The sequence below is a fragment of the Hyperolius riggenbachi genome, chromosome 3, assembly GCF_040937935.1.
Source record: "Hyperolius riggenbachi isolate aHypRig1 chromosome 3, aHypRig1.pri, whole genome shotgun sequence".
NCBI classification, from domain to species: domain Eukaryota; kingdom Metazoa; phylum Chordata; class Amphibia; order Anura; family Hyperoliidae; genus Hyperolius; species Hyperolius riggenbachi.
Window position 1 is genome coordinate 216,527,494 of NC_090648.1, and position 23,737 is coordinate 216,551,230.

Sequence of the window (23,737 nt, forward strand, 5' to 3'; positions counted from 1 at the left end):
TGTAAATGCATTTTAACAGGAAGAATAAGAAAAAATGGAAAAATTCATTATTTCTCAGTTTTCAGCCATTATAGTTTTAAAATAATACATGCCTCCATAATTAAAACTCACGTATTGTATTAGCCCATATGTCCCGGTTATTACACCATTAAAATTATGTCCCTATCACAATGTATGGTGACAATATTTTATTTGGAAATAAAGGTGCATTTTTTTTCCATTTTGCATCTATCACTATTTACAAGTTTAAAATAAAAAAATATAGAAATATTTCATTTTTACATTGATATTTAAAATGTTTAGACCCTTAGGTAAATATTTACATGGGTTTTTTTATTGTTGTAATGGTTTTTTTTTTATAGTAAACATTGTATTTGGGTAGTTTTGGGAGGGTGGGAGGTAAACAATAGATTTATAATGTAAATGTGTGTTAATTTTTTTTTTTTCTTTCAGGTGTAGAATTACTTTTTGGCCACAAGATGGCGGCCATGAGTTTGTTTACATGACGTCACTCTAAGCGTAGCACACGCTTAGAGTGACGCATCGGGGCGGGAACAGCCAGAAAAAGCACAGCTTCCGAGAGAAGCTGTCGCTTTTTCAGCGGGGGAGAGGAATCAGTGATCGGGCACCATAGCCCGATACATTGATTCCGTGGCTACCAAATCCGCGGCCGGGAGTGCGCGTGCACGCGCGCGATCGGCCGCGGGAGCGCGCGGTAGCGCGCATGGTTCCTGGACGTAGAAACTACGTCCAGGAACCAAAATAGGTTAAGTTACATTAGTTATGTTAATTAAAATAAATAGGTAATATAATCTCTTACCCACACTGTTTTAAAAGAACAAACAAATAATTGATTTCATGATGGCAGCCATCTTTTTGGTTGACAGGAGGAGACAAGGAGCATGAGGCACAGTTCCAACTGTCCTGTGTCCTGAGCACCTCTCCCAGTTGCTAGGCAACGTGAACAACAACATAGGAAATCCCATCATGCTCTGCACAGCATCAGGGAAAAAAAGCCCGAGCTTTTTTCTTTGATGGGTGAAGCTTAGCTAAAAATGCAGCTAAAAATGATGCTTTGGTAAGGAAAACAAGTGTTAAAGAAACACCAAGCCTTTTCAGTGCTGCTGAGTAGATTTTTAGTCCGGAGGTTCACTTTAAACTGACTGCCTCACTTGATTGTATTGGGCTGTGCCTGACCAGTTTTACACAATATTGTACAGGCCTTCTGTCAGCCAAACTGATCATATATCGGGGCATTACTAGGCTAGCTAAGACATCCGGTGCATTTTTAGGCACTCCAGCTGCAAAAGGGGTGTGGCCATGCACCAGAATGTGGGTGTGGTCATGTGTGGGGCCAAATTTACATGAACTTAACAGTGGTCTAAGAAGCCTGCACAGCAAAATGTTGGCTGAAGCCCCCTCTCCATTAATACACAAAACAAACCCAAAATGCAGCATATCATATAAATAGGCATTGTCACTTAAACAAAACTGGCTTCTGTGCTGGCCGGTCTGACTTTCTGCTGGGTGGGTTGGCCTGCTGCCAGTTTATCTGGCAGTCCCCCATATTATTCCCTGACCTTCTAGTGGATCCCCTCCCATGTTTCCACGGGCCTGTAATTGAGGCACCACAACTCCCAGCAAGTCTCCATAGAAGAATCACAGCTCCCTGCATGCCCCCATAAAGCCATCACAGTGCCAAGCATGGCACCACAGCACACAGGGATGCCCACATAGAGGGACCACACCACCGAGCATACCCCCGATGGATGCACCACAGCTCCCAGCATGCCCGCCATTAAAGCACCACAGCTGACTCTGCCTGAGGGACATCCAGGGCACCCCAAAATAGATCCGGCACACGTGCAACTGATCTTTGGGGCTAGCAACGCCCCTGTCATATATCATCAAATCAGGTGACAGTCTAATGTGTCTATTAGTGCTATTAGTGTCCCCACTCTTCTCTAGGGAAAAGACAGCAGCATTGATTTTTTTTTCTATCCAATTATTTTTGTATTCCCCTCTGTGGAGATCTTCTGCTCCTCTTCCCACCCACAATCCGTAGAGCATGCCGCTCAGCTGAGCTAATAAAGCATATCAGTATGGGGATCACACAGAGGATTAGAGAGAATAGTCACATCAGACACTTACCTTGCTGGACTGTTATCTCATGCCTTCAGAGACATGGGCCCTGACTTCTAAAGGTGTCTCCATACATTTCTAAGTAGGCTCCGCCACTGGGGATAGCATAAGTGATTGGACAAATTAGTTAAAATAGTATGTGGTTAAATGGTTAGGATTTGCCACCCACTCTTGGGTTAAAGCAGATGTTGAATACCATGGTAACCAGATCTTTAAAATGAAACAGAAATTCCTTGGTAGGAATACTATGAGGCAGTTGCTGAGTGAGCACTTGAGTGGGCTTTTTCATGATGCCAGAATGAGGGACACACAAAGAGCAATAAAGTAACTATTTTACATACTTATGGAAGTGCATCTAATGCTCCAGGCAGGGACAGGGAGGAAAACGCGTGGAAAATGCACATCATGTGAATAAGTGCACAGGCTTTGGCTGTAAGCTTGGCACTTTTTTATTTGAGACACTTATTATTATAGTGGTTACTTTATATTTCATGTGGTGCATTGCATGGTACCTGGGCTCCACCCTTTACAATGGTTCATTCCTCTGCAAGGTATGCTTTATATTTGCTCTTATGTTGATTGATTTACTGTTGCGGATAGCGCTTTAAGCCTCCTATGCAATATTATTGATCTGACACATGACTGGTTGCTCTGTATCCGTTTATTTGTACAGAGTCCTTTCTTTCTGTTGGGCATTATGACTTGGTCTTGATTAATTTCACCTTAGTATTTGTATTTCGGTGACACACAAGTAATCCTGGCATTATGAGAAATTGCTATTGTATGTTTTGTATGACTTATTTTGTTGATTGCCATGTTTGATTCTCAGAACTGTTTTTTTTTTCTGTGTGTCAGTTTGATTGAATTTCTTTGGTAAGGGGATCCTCAAGGATTCCAAAAGATTGGCCTTTATAGAGATGGTTGTTTAATAACTGTACTTAGGGTTTCTTGCATGGAATCTGATTTGTGAATACTGAATAAATTAAATGAAAAACAAGCCTGCCGGATTACTGCCGCTGGGCATAGATTTTATGGTGGCACCTGCTACCTTTTGGTTCATGGCACCCGCATTAATTGTTTGGCATATTTACCATTCGTATACGGTATCTTTCATATATGCTCTTAATGACTCTGTACATCCTGTACACACACTTTGGATGTTAAGTCAGTATGCTCAGGATATGACCAGGGGAAGCTACCATCAATTTTTTAATAAACTACAGCTAGTACAAATAAAAAATGTCACATACAGTACCCAACTTTTTTGTCGTACCCCCCCACCACCACCAACACACACAAACACACACACACACACACACACACACACACACACACGCGCATTTCTTCAGCGACAATTTCTGGTCACCCATGACATGCAGAGTTTATTGCATGCTAGCTGAAGTATGTTTTTGATTGTTGCTGGTCCAGAAACTTTTTCTAACCTAGAGACACAGTCAGTAAATAACCAAGTTTGTGAGCTTTGGGGTCCTTGACATCGATAATGTGAGAATGGAAGAAGTTTCAATTTTCCCATTGAAATCAATCAAACAAATCAGATTGGCTGTTTTTGGCTATGCCCTCTTTTCTGCTCTTTTCTGAATTTGAATCCCAGTCACCCAATGATTGACTGGCAGGTTTGAGGCCTCTGCCAATAACTGTGTAAGAATGGTAGCAATTTAAATATTCCCCTTCAAAATCAGTAGGGGAATTTTAATTGGCTGTTGTAGGCTCCACCCACTTTTCTGAATATTAATCCCAGTCACCCAGTGACCAACTGTGCCAAGTTTGAGAACCCTGCCATTAACAGTGTAAGAATGGCTGCAGTTTACATTTCCTATTTAAAATTAATGGCTGAAATTTAATTGGCTGTTTTATGCTACACCAACTTTCTCAAAATGTTTAGTCTTGGTCACCAAGTGACCAACTGTGCCAAGTTTTGGGTCTCTGGCTTTATTACTGTGAGAATAGCAGCCTTTTAAATTTTCCCATTGATGTGAATGGGTAAAATTGGATTGGTTGTTAGTGGTTCCACCGGGGAAGGGAGGGCATGAGAACCCCAGAACATATCATTCCAGCTTGTAATGGTTCTGTATACCAAATTTTGTTGAAATCGGTCAAAGTATTTTCGAGTGATGGTGGCCAACACACATGTCCGATTTTATATATATGTTACGGCCAAAACCAGAAATCGGCCAATTCTAGAACTGGCCGGACGTTTCTAGAACTGGCTGATTTGACGTCGGCCAAAGTCCAAAATGCTGGGAATTTCTGACATTGGCTGGCCAGTTCTAGAACCGGCCAAAGTCCAGAAACATGAATGGCACTCGGAACTTCTTTCTATTTGTTAGTTACAGCTGATACAAATCCTGCAATAAATCTGCAGTGTGTCTACATCCTGCTTTCTTGGGAGCAGGCATATTGTTAACATCCTGTGTTTTTAAATTAGCTGCTCTGCTGTGGCAGTCAGGTGGGTGCTATACGTGGCTGGAGGGGGGGAGGCTTTGCTGAGGGGAGGGGGGGCCTTTGCTGGGCGCTTTATATGGCTGGGGGGAGGGATTTGCTGGGCGCTTTGCATGGCTGTGGGGGGGGGGATTTGCTGGGTTTTTGCATGGCTGGGGTTTCATATGCTGGGCCCTTTGCATGGCCAGGGGGGGGGGGGGGCTTTTCTGGGCACTGTGCATTGCTGGGGTAGTTTTGCATGGCTGTGGGGGGTGGGGGTTTTTCTGGCTGCTCGCACACTACCCGCCCTGACCCATACACTTCACATGCGGAAGTGAGCAATGACGTCACCTCTGCATGGAAGTGTAAGCGTCTTGCGGGTCGCGTGTGCGGCGCTGCTCTGCCTCTCTTTACCTCTCCGGTCCGGGTCGTCCTGATGTGAGGTCTGGCTAGCGGCATCAGGGGAGGGAGAGGTGAGCGGCAGATCGGGACTTGGCCGGCCACACTTAGCCAGAACGCGTTCTGGCCGGCCAAATTTCGGAAGAAACGTTTATTTCTAACATTGGCCGCATCAGCCGGCCACTTCTAGATTTGACCGGCCAGAACCCGAAGTGGCCAGACTTCGGGTTCTGGCCGTAACATATATATAAAATGTTATTATTCAGATTACACTGCTCCCTTCTTCCATTACTTTATATTGGCATTTAGAGATGAGTAAAGCAATTAATTCGTTTTGTACTGTAACTGCTTTGTAGTATGCAAATATATTTATGTATACGGATCTGTACATCAGACCAAAAAGATAGGCACTAGAAAAAGGAACAGGGCATTTACTTTTAAAACAGGAACTGTCCCTTGAAAGCAAGGACAGTTGTGAGCTATGCGATCACTGCCGCTTATTATTTGATATGTAACATGAAACTATACAGGACAGGTCTTGGGTACCGAAATGACCAAAGAATGATTCTACTAAATGATGAGATTGAGGCCACTTTGCAGCCAGTCTCCCTCTTCTGCAACCTCAGTTCCTGTGTTATGCATGTGCTTAGTTTGTCAGCTTCAGCCTTTTAATTATGTTGTTTTTCCTTCAGATTCGAGCTTCAAACTTTGAACAGCGTTACACAGAAAAGAAATCAATGTTTATATGTACTCCGAGGAGGTGGAAAATCAAGGCTGTTTGCACATTGGAAAACCTTAAAATTATGAGCCGTAAAAAAGGCAATATTAGTTCTGCCTCTTTCTTATATATCACCAGGCAGACCTAAAGTCATGCTTGTAAACAGTGCCTGTCACTAAACGTGCCCGTATACAGGAAAATTAATGGCAGGAAGGTTCTATAGAAGTCCAGTTGCCTGGTTTTCCCACCCAATCATTACCTTCTAATGTTCTAATGGAAAATATTGCAATGCAATACGCTTTGGAAGTTAGTAGGGATGCCATATGCAGGGACCTTGCTGATCTGTTTGGTACCCAACGCATTGAAACTTGAGTCACCCTCTCCTGCACACCACCATCACCACCACACACAACACATGCATTAATACATGCTATTAATACAGGGCAATCACTTATATAACTTATTTAACAAAAAAATGAATTTCTGTAGTAGTAATGAAGATAAAACCATATTAACAAATACTTTGCCCAGTACACACATTGACTCTGAAATATTGAGGGGTGTTGCTAGGATCCAAGAATAGCTGGAAAAGCTCTGAGCACCAAAGAAGAGTGAACAAATACTGAGCATACTACAGTACATGAGCCTAGATTGCATGTAGTAGGCTCCGTGTTAGTGTATGATATTCCCGTTACCTTTGTAAGTTACTGGGCCACAAACCAGCATCACTGCTCCTGATCCTATGGTGGTGTCATATGGTGTATGAAGTAAAAATGTTACAAAGTGTGTGTATATATATATATATATATATATATATATATATATATATATATATATATATATAATCATTATTTTTACAAAGCAAGAAACAAACATGGGGTACATAATACAGACAATGGTGTACACTAATATACAAGATACATAATTAGTGACGTGACAAAATACAAAAAATGATACAGCATACAGAATACAAAATACAGAATTGGTAATGACAGTGATAAAAGTAACATGATAAATAAAATGTATAATGTTTTCCAAGACACAAAAGAGGGAGAGAGCCCTGCCCTTGCAAGCTTACAATCTTTATAAATTTGTAGTAAGCTACTAAGCAAGCACGACAGGCAAATTACGATGTGCATTTATTAGCAATAACAGATACCAAAGTCATGAAGCCATTTCCAACAATAGCCAAATATCAATGACATGCAGGTATTGTTAACAATCGGCAGATATCGGTTATATGTAGATATTTCCAACAATAAAGCAGATATTAATGATAGTCAGATATTGCCTACGTCAAGCATACAGTATTATGTAGTTTCTAGTGGCAAGCTGGTAGTGACAGTTAGATTCTAGTGTCAGACACAATTACTATATTCTAGTGGTGTGTAGGTAGTGATTGGTAGATGCTAGAGGCTGGTAGTGATCAATAGATTTTAGTGGCAGGAAAGTAGCGATTGGTAGCAGAAGGCAAGTAGTTTTAGTTGTAGCACCATTTTAGTTACTAGGTATTGAAAAGCTGTGACAGGCCACATATAAGATGAGAAAATTGTAAGGAAAGATAACTTATGAGAAAAGCTTAGAAGTACAGCCGATTCTTTACAATTAATTTATTTCATGCCAGTAAACCGGTTGATGACAGTAATAGAGAGAGAGTGTGTGTGTATGTATTGTGTATATATATATATATATATATATATATATATATATATATATATATATATATATATATATATATATATATATATATGTATATATGTATATATATATATATATATATATACAGTATATATAGTGGGATGCGAAAGTTTGGGCAACCTTGTTAATTGTCGTGATTTTCCTTTATAAATTGTTGGTTGTTACAATAAAACATGTCAGCTAAATATATCATATAGGAGATACACACAGTGATATTTGAGAAGTGAAATTAAGTTTATTGGATTTACAGAAAGTGCACAATAATTGTTTAAATAAAATTAGGCACGTGCATAAATTTGTGCACTGTTGTCATTTTATTGATTCCAAAACCTTTAGAACTAATTATTGGAACTCAAATTGTCTTGGTAAGCTCAGTGACCCCTGACCTACATACACAGGTGAATCCAATTATGAGAAAAGAGTATTTAAGGGGGGTAAATTAAAAGTTTCCTTTCTCTTTAATTTTCTCTGAAGAGTAGCAACATGGGGGTCTCAAAACAACTCTCAAATGACCTTAAGACAAAAATTGTTCACCATATTGGTTTAGGGGAAGGATACAGAAAGCTGTCTCAGAGATTTCAGCTGTCTGTTTCCACGGCTAGGAACATATTGAGGAAATGGAAGACCACAGGCTCAGTTTAAGTTAAGGCTTGAAGTGGCAGACCAAGAAAAATCTCGGATAGACAGAAGCGACGAATGGTGAGAACAGTCAGAGTCAACCCACAGACCAGCTCCAAAGACCTACAACATCATGTTGCTGCAGATGGAGTCACTGTGCATCGTTTAACTATTCGGTGCACTTTACACAAGGAGATGCTGTATGCGAGAGTGATGCAGAGGAAGCCCACAGCACAAACAGAGCCGCTTGAGGTATGCTAAAGCACATTTGGACAAGCCAGCTTCATTTTGGAATAAGGTGCTGTGGACTGATGAGTTATTTGGGCATAACAAGGGGTGTTATGCATCGAGGAAAAAGAACACAGCATTCCAAGAAAAACACCTGCTACCTACAGTGAAATATGGTGGTGGTTCTATCATGCTGTGGGGCTGTGTGGCCAGTGCAGGGACTGGGAATCTTGTCAAAGTTGAGGGATGCATAGATTCCACTCAGTATCAGCAGATTATGGAGACTCAGTGACAAAGCTGAAGCTGTGCCAAGGTTGGATCTTTCAACAAGACAAAAACCTTAAAAACTGCTCAAAATCCACTAAGGCATTCATGCACAGGAACAAGTACAATGTTCTGGAATGACCATCTCAGTCACCAAACCTGAATATAATTGAAAATCTGTGGTGTGAGTTAAAGAGAGTTGTCCATGCTTGGAAGCCATCAAACCTGAATGAACTAGAGATGTTTTGTAAAGAGGAATGGTCCAAAATACCTTCAACCAGAATCCAGACTCTCGTTGGAACCTACAGCAAGCGTTTAGAGTCTGTAATTTCTGCAAAAGGCGGATCTACTAAATATTGATTTCATTTCTTTTTAGTGGATGCCTAAATTTATGCACCTGCCTAATTTTGTTTAAACAATTATTGCACACTTTCTGTAAATCCAACAAATCCAACAAACTTCATTTCACTTCTCAAATATCACTGTGTGTGTCTCCTATATGATATATTTTACTGACATTTTTTATCATAACAACCAACGATTTATACAGTAAAATCATGACGATTAACAAGGTTGCTCAAACTTTCGCATCCCACTATATACAGTGGCTTGCAAGTTTCCCACATTTTGTCACATTACTGCCACAAACATGCATCAATTTTATTGGAATTCCACGTGAAAGATCAACACAAAGTGGTGTACATGTGAGAAGTGGAATGGAAATCATACATGATTCCAAACATTTTTTACAAATAAATAACTGCAAAGTGGGGTGTGCGTAATTATTCGGCCCCTGAGTCAATACTTTGTAGAACCACCTTTTGCTGCAATTACAGCTGCCAGTGTTTTAGGGTATGCCTCTACCAGCTTTGCACATCTAGAGACTGAAATCCTTGCCCATTCTTCTTTGCGAAACAGCTCCAGCTCAGTCAGATTAGATGTACAGCGTTTGTGAACAGCAGTTTTCAGATCTTGCCACAAATTCTCGATAGATCTGGACTTTGACTGGGCCATTCTAACACATAGATATGTTTTGTTTTAAACCATTCTATTGTTGCACTGGCTTTATGTTTAGGGTCATTGTCCTGCTGAAAGGTGAACCTCCGCCCCAGTCTCAAGTCTTTTGCAGTCTCCAAGAGGTTTTCTTCCAAGTTTGCCCTGTGTTTGGCTCCATCTATCTTCCCATCAACTCTGACAGCTTCCGTGTCCCTGCTGAAGAGATGCACCCCCCAAGCATGATGCTGCCACCACCATATTTGACAGTGGGGATGGTGTGTTCAGAGTGATGTGCAGTGTTAGTTTTCTGCCACACATAGCGTTTTGCATTTTGGCCAAAAATTTCCATTTTGGTCCCATCTGACCAGAGCACCTTCTTCCACATGGTTTCTGTGTCCCCCACATGGCTTATGGCAAACTGCAAACGGGACTTCTTATGCTTTCTGTTAACAATGGCTTTCTTCTTGCCACTCTTCCATAAAGGCCAACTTTGTACAGTGCATGACTAATAGTTGTCCTATAGACAGAGTCTCCCACCTGAGCTGTAGCTCTCTGCAGCTCGTCCAGAGTCACCATGGGCCTCTTGACTGCATTTCTGATCAGCGCTCTCCTTGTTCAGCCTGTGAGTTTAGGTGTACAGTTGTGCCATACTCCTTCAATTTCTGAATGATCGCTTGAACAGTGCTCCGTGGGATGTTCAAGGCTTTGGAAATCTTTTTGTAGCCTAAGCCTGCTTTAAATTTCTCAATAACTTTATCCCTGACCTGTCTTGTGTGTTCTTTGGACTTCACGGTGTTGTTGCTCCCAATATTCTCTTAGCCAACCTCTGAGGACCTCACAGAGCAGCTGTATTTGTACTGACATTAGATTACACACAGGTGCACTCTATTTAGTCATTAGCACTCATCAGGCAAAGTCTATAGGCAACTGACTACACTCAGATCAAAGGGGCGCGAATAATTATGCACACACCACTTTGCAGTTATTTATTTGTAAAAAATGTTTGAAATTATGTATGATTTTCGTTCCACTTCTCATGTGTACACCACTTTGTATTGGTCTTTCATGTGGAATTCCAATAAAATTGATTCATGTTTGTGGCAGTAATGTGACAAAATGTTGAAAACTTCAAGGGGGCCGAATACTTTTGCAACCTACTGTATGTATATATATATATATATATATATATATATATATATATATATATATATTGTGATATTCTGGGGGGTTTTAACTCAATGGTAGAGTAGGTCAGCAGCATCAAGGGTCATAACACACCAGCCAGTGAGTCTTTTTTTAGGGTAAGAATACAACAATTCTGCTTTATTGTCAGTCAAACAATGTCCATAAACAGCAACAAAATAGACCACTCTGAGTATGCAGTAATCACACTGTCGGCACAGCACAAAATTATACAGCCTTCTTCAGCCACACTGGCTTTTCAGTGACACCCTGCCACGGGCCTAATGACAGTCCTGGTGTCACTCACCTTTTCCCAGGCTTCTCCTGGTTTTCCAGTACTGGAGTCCAACTCCCCTCCAGCACTTCCACATCAGCAGCTTCCCTGCTGCTACAGGCCTGGCAGCCCTCTTGGCTACACAGCCTTCCCGGAGCCTGCTTGCTCCACATACAGCCCACTGCATCCTGCCTAATGCAGGTACTTATGCAAATCCACACAGGTGAATCCATTAACACCCTCTCTTCCAAACTCAGGCCTGGACTTGGAGGAGTGGCGTGTAAGGCCCACCCTTCTTCCAATACACGCCAGCCCTGGATCCCAAACTAATCTACCAGATAATGTTGTTGCTAAATTGCAACAAAAGTCATTATCCAGGACCTTTTCCTTCACATCCAGGCCAGAACCAAGCAGACATCTGCTCTGACCATCACAATATATATAATTAACATATCTATGTGTTTCAGTGACAGTTGATTTGCTTACCAGGGGCTTCAAGGGCTTCATAAGGTGAATATGCTAATGTGGCATTATAAAGGGAAATCACAATTAATTGGGGACATTATATGATGAGCACCATAAAGGGCATACTATTCATAGAGGGCACAATGATGGGGTAACTATAAATGGGACACTGTAAGTTGTGTAGTTAGTTTGGTTGAAACAAGCCATTCATCCAACCAGAAAACTATAAGCATTGGGTAATTTTCTCTCCTGCATCCTCACATATCCCAGTTGATCCAGGGGAAGGCAAAATAAAAACATTCCTTCCTGACTCCAGGTGGCAGTCAGATAAAATCCCAGCATCAGCTTTGCTGGGAATCAACTGCTAAGGGAATTGGACCTAGTACTGACCCTTGGAAAGACTGTATGCGGGGCACTGTGAGGGAGCACCTATATAAGGTGCCACTACATATGGAGGCACTATAAGAGACAATATATAAAGAGCACTATAAATGGAGTGGGCTCTATGAGCACTATGATGGGGAATTCTATAGGGGGCAATATAAATGAGGGAAAATTAAGGGTGCCATTATATACTGAGTCACTATGATGGTGACTCTATACAGAGAGCACTGTAAATGGAGGTGCAAACAATAATATAAAAAAATAACAATATAACTTGGAACTCTGTAATGGGAGAACTAAAAGTGAGACACATGACATCGGGCTGTTACAATGAAAATAGTCTTCAGCGACCTCTTATAACCACACCTACTTTTAAGGCAGTGTGCTGTATATGAAAAAAAAATAGCCAATTAACTTTCTTGTCGACCTCTGCTTCTCCATTTCTAGCATAAACATTTATTCTTATTAATACAGTGCAGGCACTCAGGGAGAAAAATGTATGCAGAGCAGAAAAATATACCTTTATTTCAAAATAAAATAGCTTCACTGTAAATAGTACCATTAACAGAACTGAAGTGTGCTAGTAGACGGAATAAATAGCTGAATACAATCTGAGATTGTATCTAGAGAAGCAATGTTTACTTTAAACTATAGTGTTTTAAAACCGACAAAACCTATATTTTTTCCTATTTCTTTCTCCTGTTTCCTTTTACAATGCATTGACAATAAAATAAAACAACTCTTGGACAGAAACACTGTTCTAAGAATGTCTAACGTGCCCCCAAAAATTATACATACAATTATTGAATAAGGAGAAAGCTGAAATATCAATGTTGAGCCGGTCCATTGGATGCAAAATGATTAAAATTGAGTGTAAACTATGAATGTTGGCAGCTAACCACACAGGTGGGTAAATGGATGGTTTACTAATTTCTAGGAAGAGTAAACATATTTTTCTAAATTTCCTTGTTTTCTTTTCTTTTTTCTTATGTAATTTTTTTTCCAATACCCTACGTTGTTCTTTTTGATATATTGTATATTGGTTGTTCTGCTATAGTTTGCCTTTAAAGCATATGTCTGTTGCTTTCTTTTCCTTCTTTTAAATCCTGTCATCTATTCTTGTCTTTTACTGACAGTCATTAGAATGTATAAAATCTGTCTAATCCTGTAATAGTATTACAAGCCTGAAGGGGCAGAGAGGGCCAAGTGTTACAGGTTAAGCCCCCACCACCAGGGAATAATGGCATAAGACAGAACACCTCAAGGACATTGGAAATAACAAGTGTTAACATACTGGTTAAGAACTAGTACATGTCTAAGAAACCATAAAGAAACTTTGTTTTCCTCAAATGTGGACGGGATACAGCCTCTGCCATGGCTTTTGGCTTTAAGTTGTAGAAATTTCACACACTTCTACTTCTAATGGGTGTCACAAAAGGCAGGAGAGGCGGTTGAATAGTTCTATTATAATACTAAAATTTGTTACTCGTATATGTTTATGTCCAATCCTAGATTAATACCAATGTACATTAAAAAAGGTTTTAAAGGACTTTATTAAATTATTCTCATATAAATCTAATCATATACAAAAATGGTGCATGTCAATCTCTAAATCCCAAACAATATTAAAAAAAAAATTCACACATAAAATACACATAAAACAAGACTGTGGCCTCAATTCACGGAGCTTTATCAAACACTTTATCAAACGTTTGATAATTTTCCTCATGGGTAAAATCTAATTTTAAATTCACTAAGGTGTTATAGATTTATTGATCATTTCATCGATAAAACATTCGATAAATCTATAACACCTTAGTGAATTCAAAATTAGATTTTACCCATGAGGAAAATTATCAAACGTTTGATAAAATGTTTGATAAAGCTCTGTGAATTGAGGCCTGTGTCTGTAGTACTCCATATACTGGTAAATGACCCCCTTAAAGCGGTATAAAACCCAGACATAATATTCAATAAAAACATGTTTTCCTACTTTTTATATGCCATACGGTTATCATATTTGCATTTGTGCATAAGTATTATTATTCATTTAGAAATTACAAGTTCCCAAAAGTACAGTTTTTGCTTTGAGAGCTGCCTTTGCATTTTATTCATAACTGGTTTTATTCATGTTGTATTGAAGGCAGAAATGTTTTCAGTGTCTCTCTGTGTCCAGGAGCTTCTGCGCAAACAGAGAATGTGTCACATTCCTCGCTTGATACAATTAAGTAAACACAAGATAACATTATCTTCACTTCGGATGCATCCAGATTTCTCTGCACTGAACTTTCAAGGCCTGTGTTTAACTAATTGAATGCGGTTCTAGTTAAAAAAAAATAGTGGTAGTATATAACTATAATTTTCCAAACCTTGCAGTAAACTCATACTGAGCAATTTGCAATTATGTCAACTATGCTCAGGAATGCAGCATTTAAGTGTTCCTGCATGAGCAGCTGCAGAGGTAATTTCTTGATCACATTAAACGACAAATCAACGTTGAGTACAGTGGTGTGCAGTATTGTGAAATTGTATTTGCCCCATTCCTGATGTGTTCACTTCTTGCAATTTTTTTTGTTTTTACACTGAATGGTTTCTAATTTATAGTTTCAGAGGGTTTTTTTTTTATTGAATTTTGAGACGAAAGCTTCAGTGATATATAACAGGATAACACATGTTACACTTACACAACAGATAAAGCCAGATGAACAAGTCAAAATCAGAGTCCTATATACAGTGTACTATAGAGGTTTGTATCAAAACAGTGTCAACACATAATAACTATTCACATTGCAATGCAAAATCTTTGTACTTTCCTAATACATGACGGGTAATAGTCTAAAGCAGCTGGAAGAAATTTATAGTATCCATTTCAATAACATTTATCTGCTGTCTGGGTGGTACAAGTCACATCGGCTGGTTTACAGTAAAGAAATTACAAGGGGAGAGTGAAGAGAAAAAATGTTTAAACTAAATATTACGAGGGTCATCAAAAAAGGAACCAATGCTTGCTTATATCTACCACACAAGGTTTTTTTCTCTGTAATTTAACATGCAGTCATGTTAATCTTCTGTCTCCCTAGACTGTTTGTCACATGTGTGCAGAACTCTAGTAACTGTTTGTTCAGCAGCATTAACATAAAGCTGCCATCCACCTCAATTGCTCCAAACCATAGGTGAGGTGTGTGATACTATACTGCTACAAGAAATCAGAAAAAAATCCACAGAGAGTCCACACACTTTCAAGCACCAAGTGTTCTGTAATGACTCAAGCGGCAAATATTCATCTGGTCATCAACAAATTTGGGGGCGGCAAGGCAAGATACAGTACACTGTTGACAAAAGGGACCCGCCATGGCTCTAAAACTATTGTGGATATTAGACATTTGAATCATTACAGAACACTTGGTATTTGAAAGTGTGTGGCCCCATGGATTTTTCTAATATTTGTGACCCCTATGGATTTTTCTAATTTGCTATATTGGTCCTGCACCTATGGATAATAATGCGAGACCTCACAACTATGGGCCTGATTCACAAAGCGGTGCAAACTTTTTCGCAGACTTTTGCGCGCGCAAAGTGCCGCGATTCGCGCGATCGTGGACTTTTGCGCGCGCAATTTGCGGCAAATTGTGCGCGCAAAAGTCTGCGATCGCGCGAATCGCGGCACTTTGCGCGGGCAAAAGTCCGCGAAAAAGTTTGCACCGCTTTGTGAATCAGGCCCTATATTTCTGGATTCTACTCCAACAAAGGAATTTGAAACCTTGTAAAAAGATAACTATTTAAATAAATGATGTGACTATGTGGAGAAATAATCAGGTGATACAGCATGTCTAAAATAAAATAAATAAAATGTTTCCTTAATTGATTAATTGAAAACCGCTCTTTTCTTTCCAGACGACCCTCCTTTATTAGGCTAATGGAACCTAAGTAAGCACTGGTTCTTAAATTTACTCTAAATAAGGGACAGAATTATTCAAGGTCAACATGACATAAGAAAAGTAAATGCTGCCATAGTTAATGATGCAACTAACTGATCAAATTTAATTGATACTTTGATTCAGCAGATCTAACAAAGCCATACTTGATTGTAGGCAGTCATATTGAATGTAGACCTATGGAACACTTTGTCATGATCAAAGGAAATTCCAGAAAAGATAAGAGAAAAGCTTGTTTATGTATATTACTCTGGAAAGGATTTCAAATTAATTTTCAAAGGAAAACTAAAGTGAAAAAAGAGCAGTTTCATTTACCTGGGGCTTTTTCCAGCCCCCCTGCTGTGCCCTCACTGTCATTCCGCAATCCTGTGGTCTGCTGCAGCACCGTTCTGTGGGCTGTATGCACAGCCCCGAGCCAAGCACCTCCTGATCATGCTCCCCTTCATGGGAGCGTTCTGCGCTTGGGCTGTACTTAAAAATTGCTACTGCGCATGGGTAGAACAATACCAACCACGAGAGCACAATAAGGAGGTGCCAGGATTGCACAGTAGTCCACGACTGGCCAGATTTCAGAGGGGGGCTGTGGCTGACTGGAGGGTTGTTGAATAAGGGCAAGGGCATAAGACAACTGCAGGGAGCTGGAAGCAGCCTCTGGTAACCTAAACTGCTTTTTTTTTCTCTTAAGTTCCCTTTAAACTCTGAGAACTCCAGTCCTCAAGGGTTCACATATTTTTGGCACAGCTCAAATTAATTAATGGAACTGTATTAGGAAAGGTGTGGTTCATCATGTAGAACACATTTCTCCATTTCACAGACCATCCTAAACAATGGCATGGATATGAGCCTCGAGGACTGGAGTTTGACACCTGAGTCTGAACAATGGTGAGTTATAACTTAAATTTGGTAATTTAGTTGACTGGTTAACTAAAGCCTTGTACACACCAGATGGAAATTGATCGAGGTAGCCATTCAGGGTTGTCTTGGTTGAGAATCTAACGTGTCTTCAGGTGTTTCACAGCATGTAGGATTTTTATGAGACACCAAAAGTTCAGTGTATTGTTCTGCTCCTTACCTTACCTGCCAGAAGCTGCTCTGTAGTGTGCCTTGTCACAATCCCTCCTCCCCTTCCCATAACAGTGCACAAGGGATATGTTTGTATAAGCTCATGCCTGGACTGTTGCAGCAGGGGTTGAGTCTTGTGGACACACCTTTAGACCTCGTTTCCACGTATGTGCCGCAGGCAATGCAGGTGGCCGCCGTGATGCATGCCACTGTTTTGCTCCACAATGCTAACCGAGAAAGTGGTGTTCCCATGATCACAATCATGAACATGCAGAAATGCAGGCAACCATTCTGTGGTGAATCACAACACATTATGAGTATTAAATAAAGCGCCAACATATTCCGTGGCGCTGTACAAAGTAAGAAACAAACATGGGGTCTTAGGTGACATTTCTGTTTGTGTCTCTAGTGTACAAATAAGTACAGGTAAGAAATTGAACCGTGGCTCTGTATATGTTTGTGTGTGTGTTTCTGCTGCTGTTTTACACACAACAGATGCAGATGCAGTGAACAGGTAAATAAAAGAAGATACCTTTTTTTAAAGTTTTTTTCTGGCTGTCAGTCTTATTATTCCAAATTTAAAGAAGGGTGATTAGATTTATTAAGGTGGCAATTCCTGCTTTGATAGCAGTACCTTAATTAACTTAAATCAATTAAGCTGTATTCACTTAAATGCAGTAATGGAATACCAGTCACAACCATTACTTCTCACTTGAAGAGTAGCTGTAAGCCCATTGACTTGCAATGAGGTTGCCTGCCTCTGCTTAAAAATGGTAATCTGCTGCAAACTGGTGAACAGGTTATTTGAAACAAACATCACTGTTCTCATTGTATCCTATTCCATGCTCCACTTTTAGGCTGGATTCAAACTGCATTGCATAATGCATGCTTTATAATGTGTGTGTATTACAATGGACACGCGCCAGCGTGTTTTCATTCTTATAGGCTAAAAAATAAAATATTAAATTTATGTAGATTTTGCTTGTGTTCTGGATCCTAATGATATAGTTATATGATGTAAAGATTCTACTGTGGTAGAGTTACCGATAAAAGTGCAATCCATAAATAATATTGTGTCTACAATGTTGCATACAGATCTTTTAGATTAATTTAAAAACTTTGGAAAATTGAAACATTCTAATGCACATGTTATTATAACACACACATTATTTCAAAGCCTGGCCAATGTCTATTGAATGTGTACATATTTATACATGTTATCCAGAAACTAACTGCATGCAGCGAATTAGAATAACGCAATGCTTTATTACAACTCAGAGATGTGGAATTGTATGGACAGTGAGTTTGCATGCAGAATTACTGTACTCCATAATGCAGGGGTGTCAAACTGAAATACAAAGTGGGACGAAATTGAACACTGAGATCAAGTTGCGGGCCATCCTCAATGTCTAGTGGCCACCTTCCTCCCTTATTAAGTTCCCTGGTGTCTAGTGGCCCGCCTCGCTCCCCTCTACAGTTCCCTGATGTCTAATGCCTCTTCCCTCCCCTATACTGTTCCCTGGTGTCTAGTGCACCCCCTCCCTCCCCTATACTGTTCCCTGCTGTTTTGTGTCCACCCTCCCTTCCCTATAAAGTTCCCTGGTGTTTAGTGCTTTCCCCATACCTCTCTCATATGGCTTCCCTGGGGATCTAAGGCTTTGCCTCAAATATAACATCCCTGGAGGTCTAGAGTGGGCCAAGCATAATGCAAAGTGGGGAAACCACTTGGGAGCCACATTTGATAGCTCTGAGGGCCAGATTTGGCCCGCGGACCAGAGTCTGACACGCCATAATGCAATGAATATACAATAGTGTGAATGCAATTTGGCAATCTACAAAGTTGTGGTCAGGCTTGCTATCACTTGATCATGCATTGCTGCTGGAACTTGCGCTCATATAGAGTTGGCAGTTAAACTAAAATGCTGTGATCTTTTCAGTTTAACACCACTTTAACTCATTTGGGTCCCTTTAAAGGGAACCTAAACTGAGTAAAATTATTTAAAATAAACACATGAGGTAACTTAAAATGAACAGTACATAGTTACCTTGCCATCAGTTCCTCTCAGAAGCTCATCATTTTCTTCTGACAATGATCCCTTCCAGTTCTGACAACATTTTGTTGGAACTGAAATATATCAGTTGCTGCCAGTTATATATCAGGTGCTGTCAGTTATAGCTGAGAGGACAACTGATGTGCCAGGTAATGTCCATGTTTCCCTATGGCTCAAGTGGACGATGTTACAGTTTAACAGTGTGCTGACCAGAAAGCTGTTATGGGGTAATGGCCATTTTCAAAATGGAGGACAGAGAAATACCTTGATCATTTTGGACAAACAGGATACAGGAGAGGAGAAAGAGATTGAAGAGTAGACTACACGGGAGGTGAGTTTGACGTGTGTATGTTTATTTTGACTTTTAATTTTCAGTTCAGGTTTTCTTTAAGGACCAGAGACTTTTTTTATTTTTTCACTTCCTGATCACTGTGACTGGCTCACAGTGATCAGGAGAACAGGCGTAGCATTCACCTCTGCCATTGCAGGGGGCCCAGAGACTTTGGGGGCCCCTCCACTTCCCTCTTCCTAACCGCAAGTGCAGTCAATTAGGAAAGAAATTCTCACAAACAGCGTATGCAGGAGCGTGTGTAATTTTTTCCTGCTTCCAGATGCTTCTTCACAGCGGAACACTCTCTGCTGCTATTCACTGGCTCCAGATCACATGACCCGCAAGGGGTTCCGAGGACAAAGGGGGCCCAATGCTATCATTTTTGCAGGGGGGCTCTATTAAAAAGGAGCTACAGTGAAAATAATGTAATAAAAAAGTGCTTCATTTTTACAATAATTATGTATAAATTGTTTAGTCAGTGTTCGCCGTTTGTAAAATCTTTCCTCTCCCTGATTTACATTCTGACATTTATTAGATGGTGACATTTTTACTGTTGGCAGGTGATGTAGCTGCTGCATGCTTTTTCGGCAGTTGTAAACAGCTGTAAACAGCTATTTCCCACAATGCAACAAGGTTCACAGACAGGACACTGCCAGGAGTACCACGGCCCTCAGAGTTTCTTGTGGGAGGGGTTTCACCACAATATCAGTCATACAGCGTCCCCTGATGGTCTGTTTGTGAAAAGGGATAGATATCTCATGTAAAAGGGGGTATCAGCTACTGATTGGGATAAAGTTCAATTCTTGGTTGGAGTTTCTCTTTAAGTCTAGTTACACTCCTGATCAGGAGGTCAGGAACTAATGAAAACGGCTCTTGACCAAGTTATGGAGCTCAGTCGGCTAAGCCAGTGGGGACTCGCTGTTGCGTCCCGTATTCGGAATCGGGCTTCATTAAAAGTGCGCCGCATCAAGCTCAAACAGCCACAAGTGTGGCGTAGTTTTAACTACATGCAGTCCTGAACCAGCTAATAGGCCTGGCAATGTGAAATGAGCCACTGTTTATGCAATTTTGTGACAAACACCTTGTTTGCCCTCTGTATAAACAAAACCACTCTTTATAAAGAAGTCCCATTTCCCATCTTCTGTACATTACATATCATAACCTAGGCTTCTTCTTCAACAACACTCTTTTGGAATGCAGGTGTGTGCATGATTAGCTTATTTAAGTAACATTCATCATCATACATCATTTTAGTGTAATTGATGTATGGGCTGTTACATTGCAATGCACAGGTCTTCCAGCCCCCTAATCCATCAGCTAGCATAAAGCAGGGGCCCTGAGTGTGACATGGTACCCTGCAGTGTGCTTCATCCCTCTTTGATGTGTACTTGTTGGCTGTGTTAATTATTAATAAGCCAATGCTGTAATTACCTGCCCCAGCAGTGACAGCCCTTTTCCTGAGCAACAGCTGCCCTCCAGGAGCTCAACATAGCACAGCTTTAAGTCAGTATTTACTGCTTCGTGGCTCAGTTATCTCTATCATACAGCACATGAAGGAATAGAGTCCTTCACTATAAACCACTGGGCTGCACAGCAGCCTATCAACTTCTGTATCTCTGGCCATCACTGGTACATGTCTCCGGCAATCACTGCCATAGGACGTTACACAGCATTGGCCGGAGCAGTTATGTCTCATTACCTAGCAGCAGACCGCACAATTACCTTTCTCAGCAACAGAACTGTGGGGAAACCTAAAAATACCTTTAAGTCTAGATATATAGTCACTGAAATGAAACTCCTGGCAGTCCTGTAAAATGTGGTATAAATTACTTTTCTCCTATGTTGCTGTCACTTACATTAGGTAGTACAAATCTGACAGAACCAACAGGTTTTGGACTTCTCCATCTCTTCATGGGGGATTCTCAGCATGGCCTAATGTTTATAATGACTCTCCCTGAAAATTGTTTATATAAAGAGGTAGGCCAGCCTCCCTGTTTGCTGCACACTTTTTTGTCAGTTGGACAGGCCAACTGCCATTCACTATGTTCTTTTGAAAATAAAGAAAACCCTGAGAATCCCCCATGATGAGATGAGCTAGTCCAAAACCTGTCGGTTCTGTCAGATTTGTATTACCTACTGTAAGTGACAGCAACAATGGGATATAAATTGTGGCTCATTTTCTGCTGGAAGAATCTTACTTCTTATTTGTATGTGTTTACAAGTATTTTAAGTTTCACGATTTTCGCAATAGTGGTAATTTTATTTATTTTATAAATACCTTGATTACAAAAATCATACAGCATTATCCTACTTTTTATGAACTGGCCTCAATACTGCAAATCTGAGCCTAATTTTATAGCTACTGCTGAGATATTTGTAGACAGTAGAAGTGTAACTCGACCATCAAGAGAATAACATTTTTTTTTATTTTCTGAGGTAAAGATTTTGCCCCATCCACCTCCACCGGCTGGAGTTTCCACTGGCTGCTCATATACTCATGTGATTTGTTTCAAAGTTACAGCAATCAGCAGGTTTTCTTCACAACAGTGTCTGCTGTAGTGTTTGCTTTCAGAGGAATACATATATTTGACTGGTTGCTGGTGAGCACTCTCATATTTCCTTCCATGAATGAGGTCAAACTGCATGGCGTTGGTTAGATTAAATATCTCTATCTGGCTGAAGTGCCTAGTCAGCATGCACAGTACAATGCAGCCTAAGCTATGTCTGGCTGCACAGATGTGAGTAGCATACTTATGTATGGATTCGCAGTGGCAGGCGCAATAATTAATCATACATTAGTTAATAGCATGATTACTTTTATTGCATATCGCTGACAGCTTGGCAATCTGGGTGTGAACATTTATCGCTGACAAGCACGCACTACAGATGGACCCCTTATTGTAGAATAAGGCGCAAACCCTGTTTTAATGCTCATCATACTCATAATAATTCACTCTAGCCAGCATGTCATCTGGTCAGCGGCCACTGGAAGCACACTGGAGACCCTGTGTATGTCCAATTACTTCCACATTTTTTTTTGGTCTCCTTGTGCCACTCAGAAGTGGCTCTTAGGACATAATCATTTATGCAGCTGTGTTCCTAAATACATTTCTGCATGTATTTTTACTTGTATTCAGCCTCCTGCTGCGTTGAATTTTTAACACATTTTCGCTTTCTTTCCAAAGTGGGAGGGTTATTTTATATGCTTATATTTATATTCAGACAGGTGTAAAATGCAAGGGCAAAGTGTTCTACATGCAGGACCATAAAACCCTATGGAGGTTGTTTTTTTTATAAAAACTTTATCAAACTAGAACAGGAATTCTTTTTCAATGCCTAATGGATCCACAGCCAGTAAACTGGAGCTGATCTCAAAATGTGAAGTTTTTATTTAACATTTCTGACTCTGCAAAACTTCAGAAAAGCGAAATTAGGTTGCAGTGCGTGCTTTATGCAATTGTCAGTGTGCAGACAGGACTCATCCTCCCACCCCTCTGCCTGTAACACACCGTTGATTCCAGCATTCTTCCAGTTTTGTTTTGTTTTTTTTACTTTGTTTTATTGCATTATGTTGGCATATAAAACAGTATATACAGAGACCATTTCTGAATTCATAGATTCCAGGGAAAAAATATGCAGAAGCATGAAAAAGTGCATAACGCTTAATATACATTTGCTATTGGTTGCTGAACAATAAAAGGTCATGGCAATATAGAGATAATAGGTAGGGATGATCAATTAGATGCAAATAATTTCGAATTCAGGCAGGATTGTGTAAATTTGTATGCAAATATATGCAGCTTGAAAATGGACCAATCAATTTAAACCTGGGTGGGACTTGAGTGTTCTATTTTCAAGCTGAATATATTTGCATAGCAATATACATAATCCTTTATGAACTCAGAAATATTTGCATCTCATTGAGCATCCCTAATAACAGGACTCCATATACTACATTAGTCAATGGCTGGAGGTGGGAGGACCCAGGGGAAACCTGACAAAACCTTCTGACCATATGGGATGGAATTTATCAAGATCGGATTTTAGACAATAGGTTATCTGTTCCATATGATAGATCCACCACATCCTATCCAGGATAATGCAGTGTGGAAGGAGGGGGCCTTTCCAAAATTTGGCAATAAAACATCTAGTAGCTGCGCAAAAAAATGCAGAAAGGATTTTCTGGTTCCTAGTGAGCTGAGGAACCTTCTGGCCATACAAAGCTACATATGGGTCAGGATCCACTTGCGTTTCAAAGGTCAAGGAGATCTCTTGAAAATAGCTGTTCCATAAGTCAAGAATGGGAGGACATTGCCACCAGCAATGTGCTGCATTCACATTCAGATCTGTACAATCAAAGCTCTGAACAGGGGAGGCATTTTTAAAATTGGATAGTGTTTTAGGGGTCTGATACCATTCATAAAACACCTCATAGCATTTCTCTTTGATAATAATGTTGTTAGAGTTTTTTGGCATACTTTTAAACAGCTTGTCCCACTCACTTGGGATGGGAGTGGTAAATATGGAGGCCCATTTCTCTATAGGAGGAAT

General features: G+C 40.2%; 1 protein-coding gene and 1 long non-coding RNA gene across 7 annotated transcripts in view; one reads left to right on the forward strand and one right to left on the reverse strand.

Moving 5' to 3' along the window:
- LINGO1 (leucine rich repeat and Ig domain containing 1) overlaps positions 1-23,737 on the forward strand; it is a 560,070-nt gene that overhangs the window by 485,342 nt on the left and 50,991 nt on the right. For 4 of the 6 annotated variants that reach the window (XM_068275717.1, XM_068275716.1, XM_068275718.1 and 1 more), the window contains one exon: positions 16,557-16,624. The exons of the other annotated variants lie outside the window; for them this stretch is intronic. In XM_068275717.1, coding sequence (XP_068131818.1) covers positions 16,622-16,624 — 3 coding nt within the window. In that variant the 5' untranslated portion in view covers positions 16,557-16,621. The remainder of the gene's footprint in view (positions 1-16,556; positions 16,625-23,737) is intronic. 6 annotated transcript variants of the gene reach the window in all.
- LOC137563359 (uncharacterized) overlaps positions 1-23,737 on the reverse strand; it is a 175,223-nt gene that overhangs the window by 51,582 nt on the left and 99,904 nt on the right. The gene's annotated exons all lie outside the window — the stretch shown is intronic.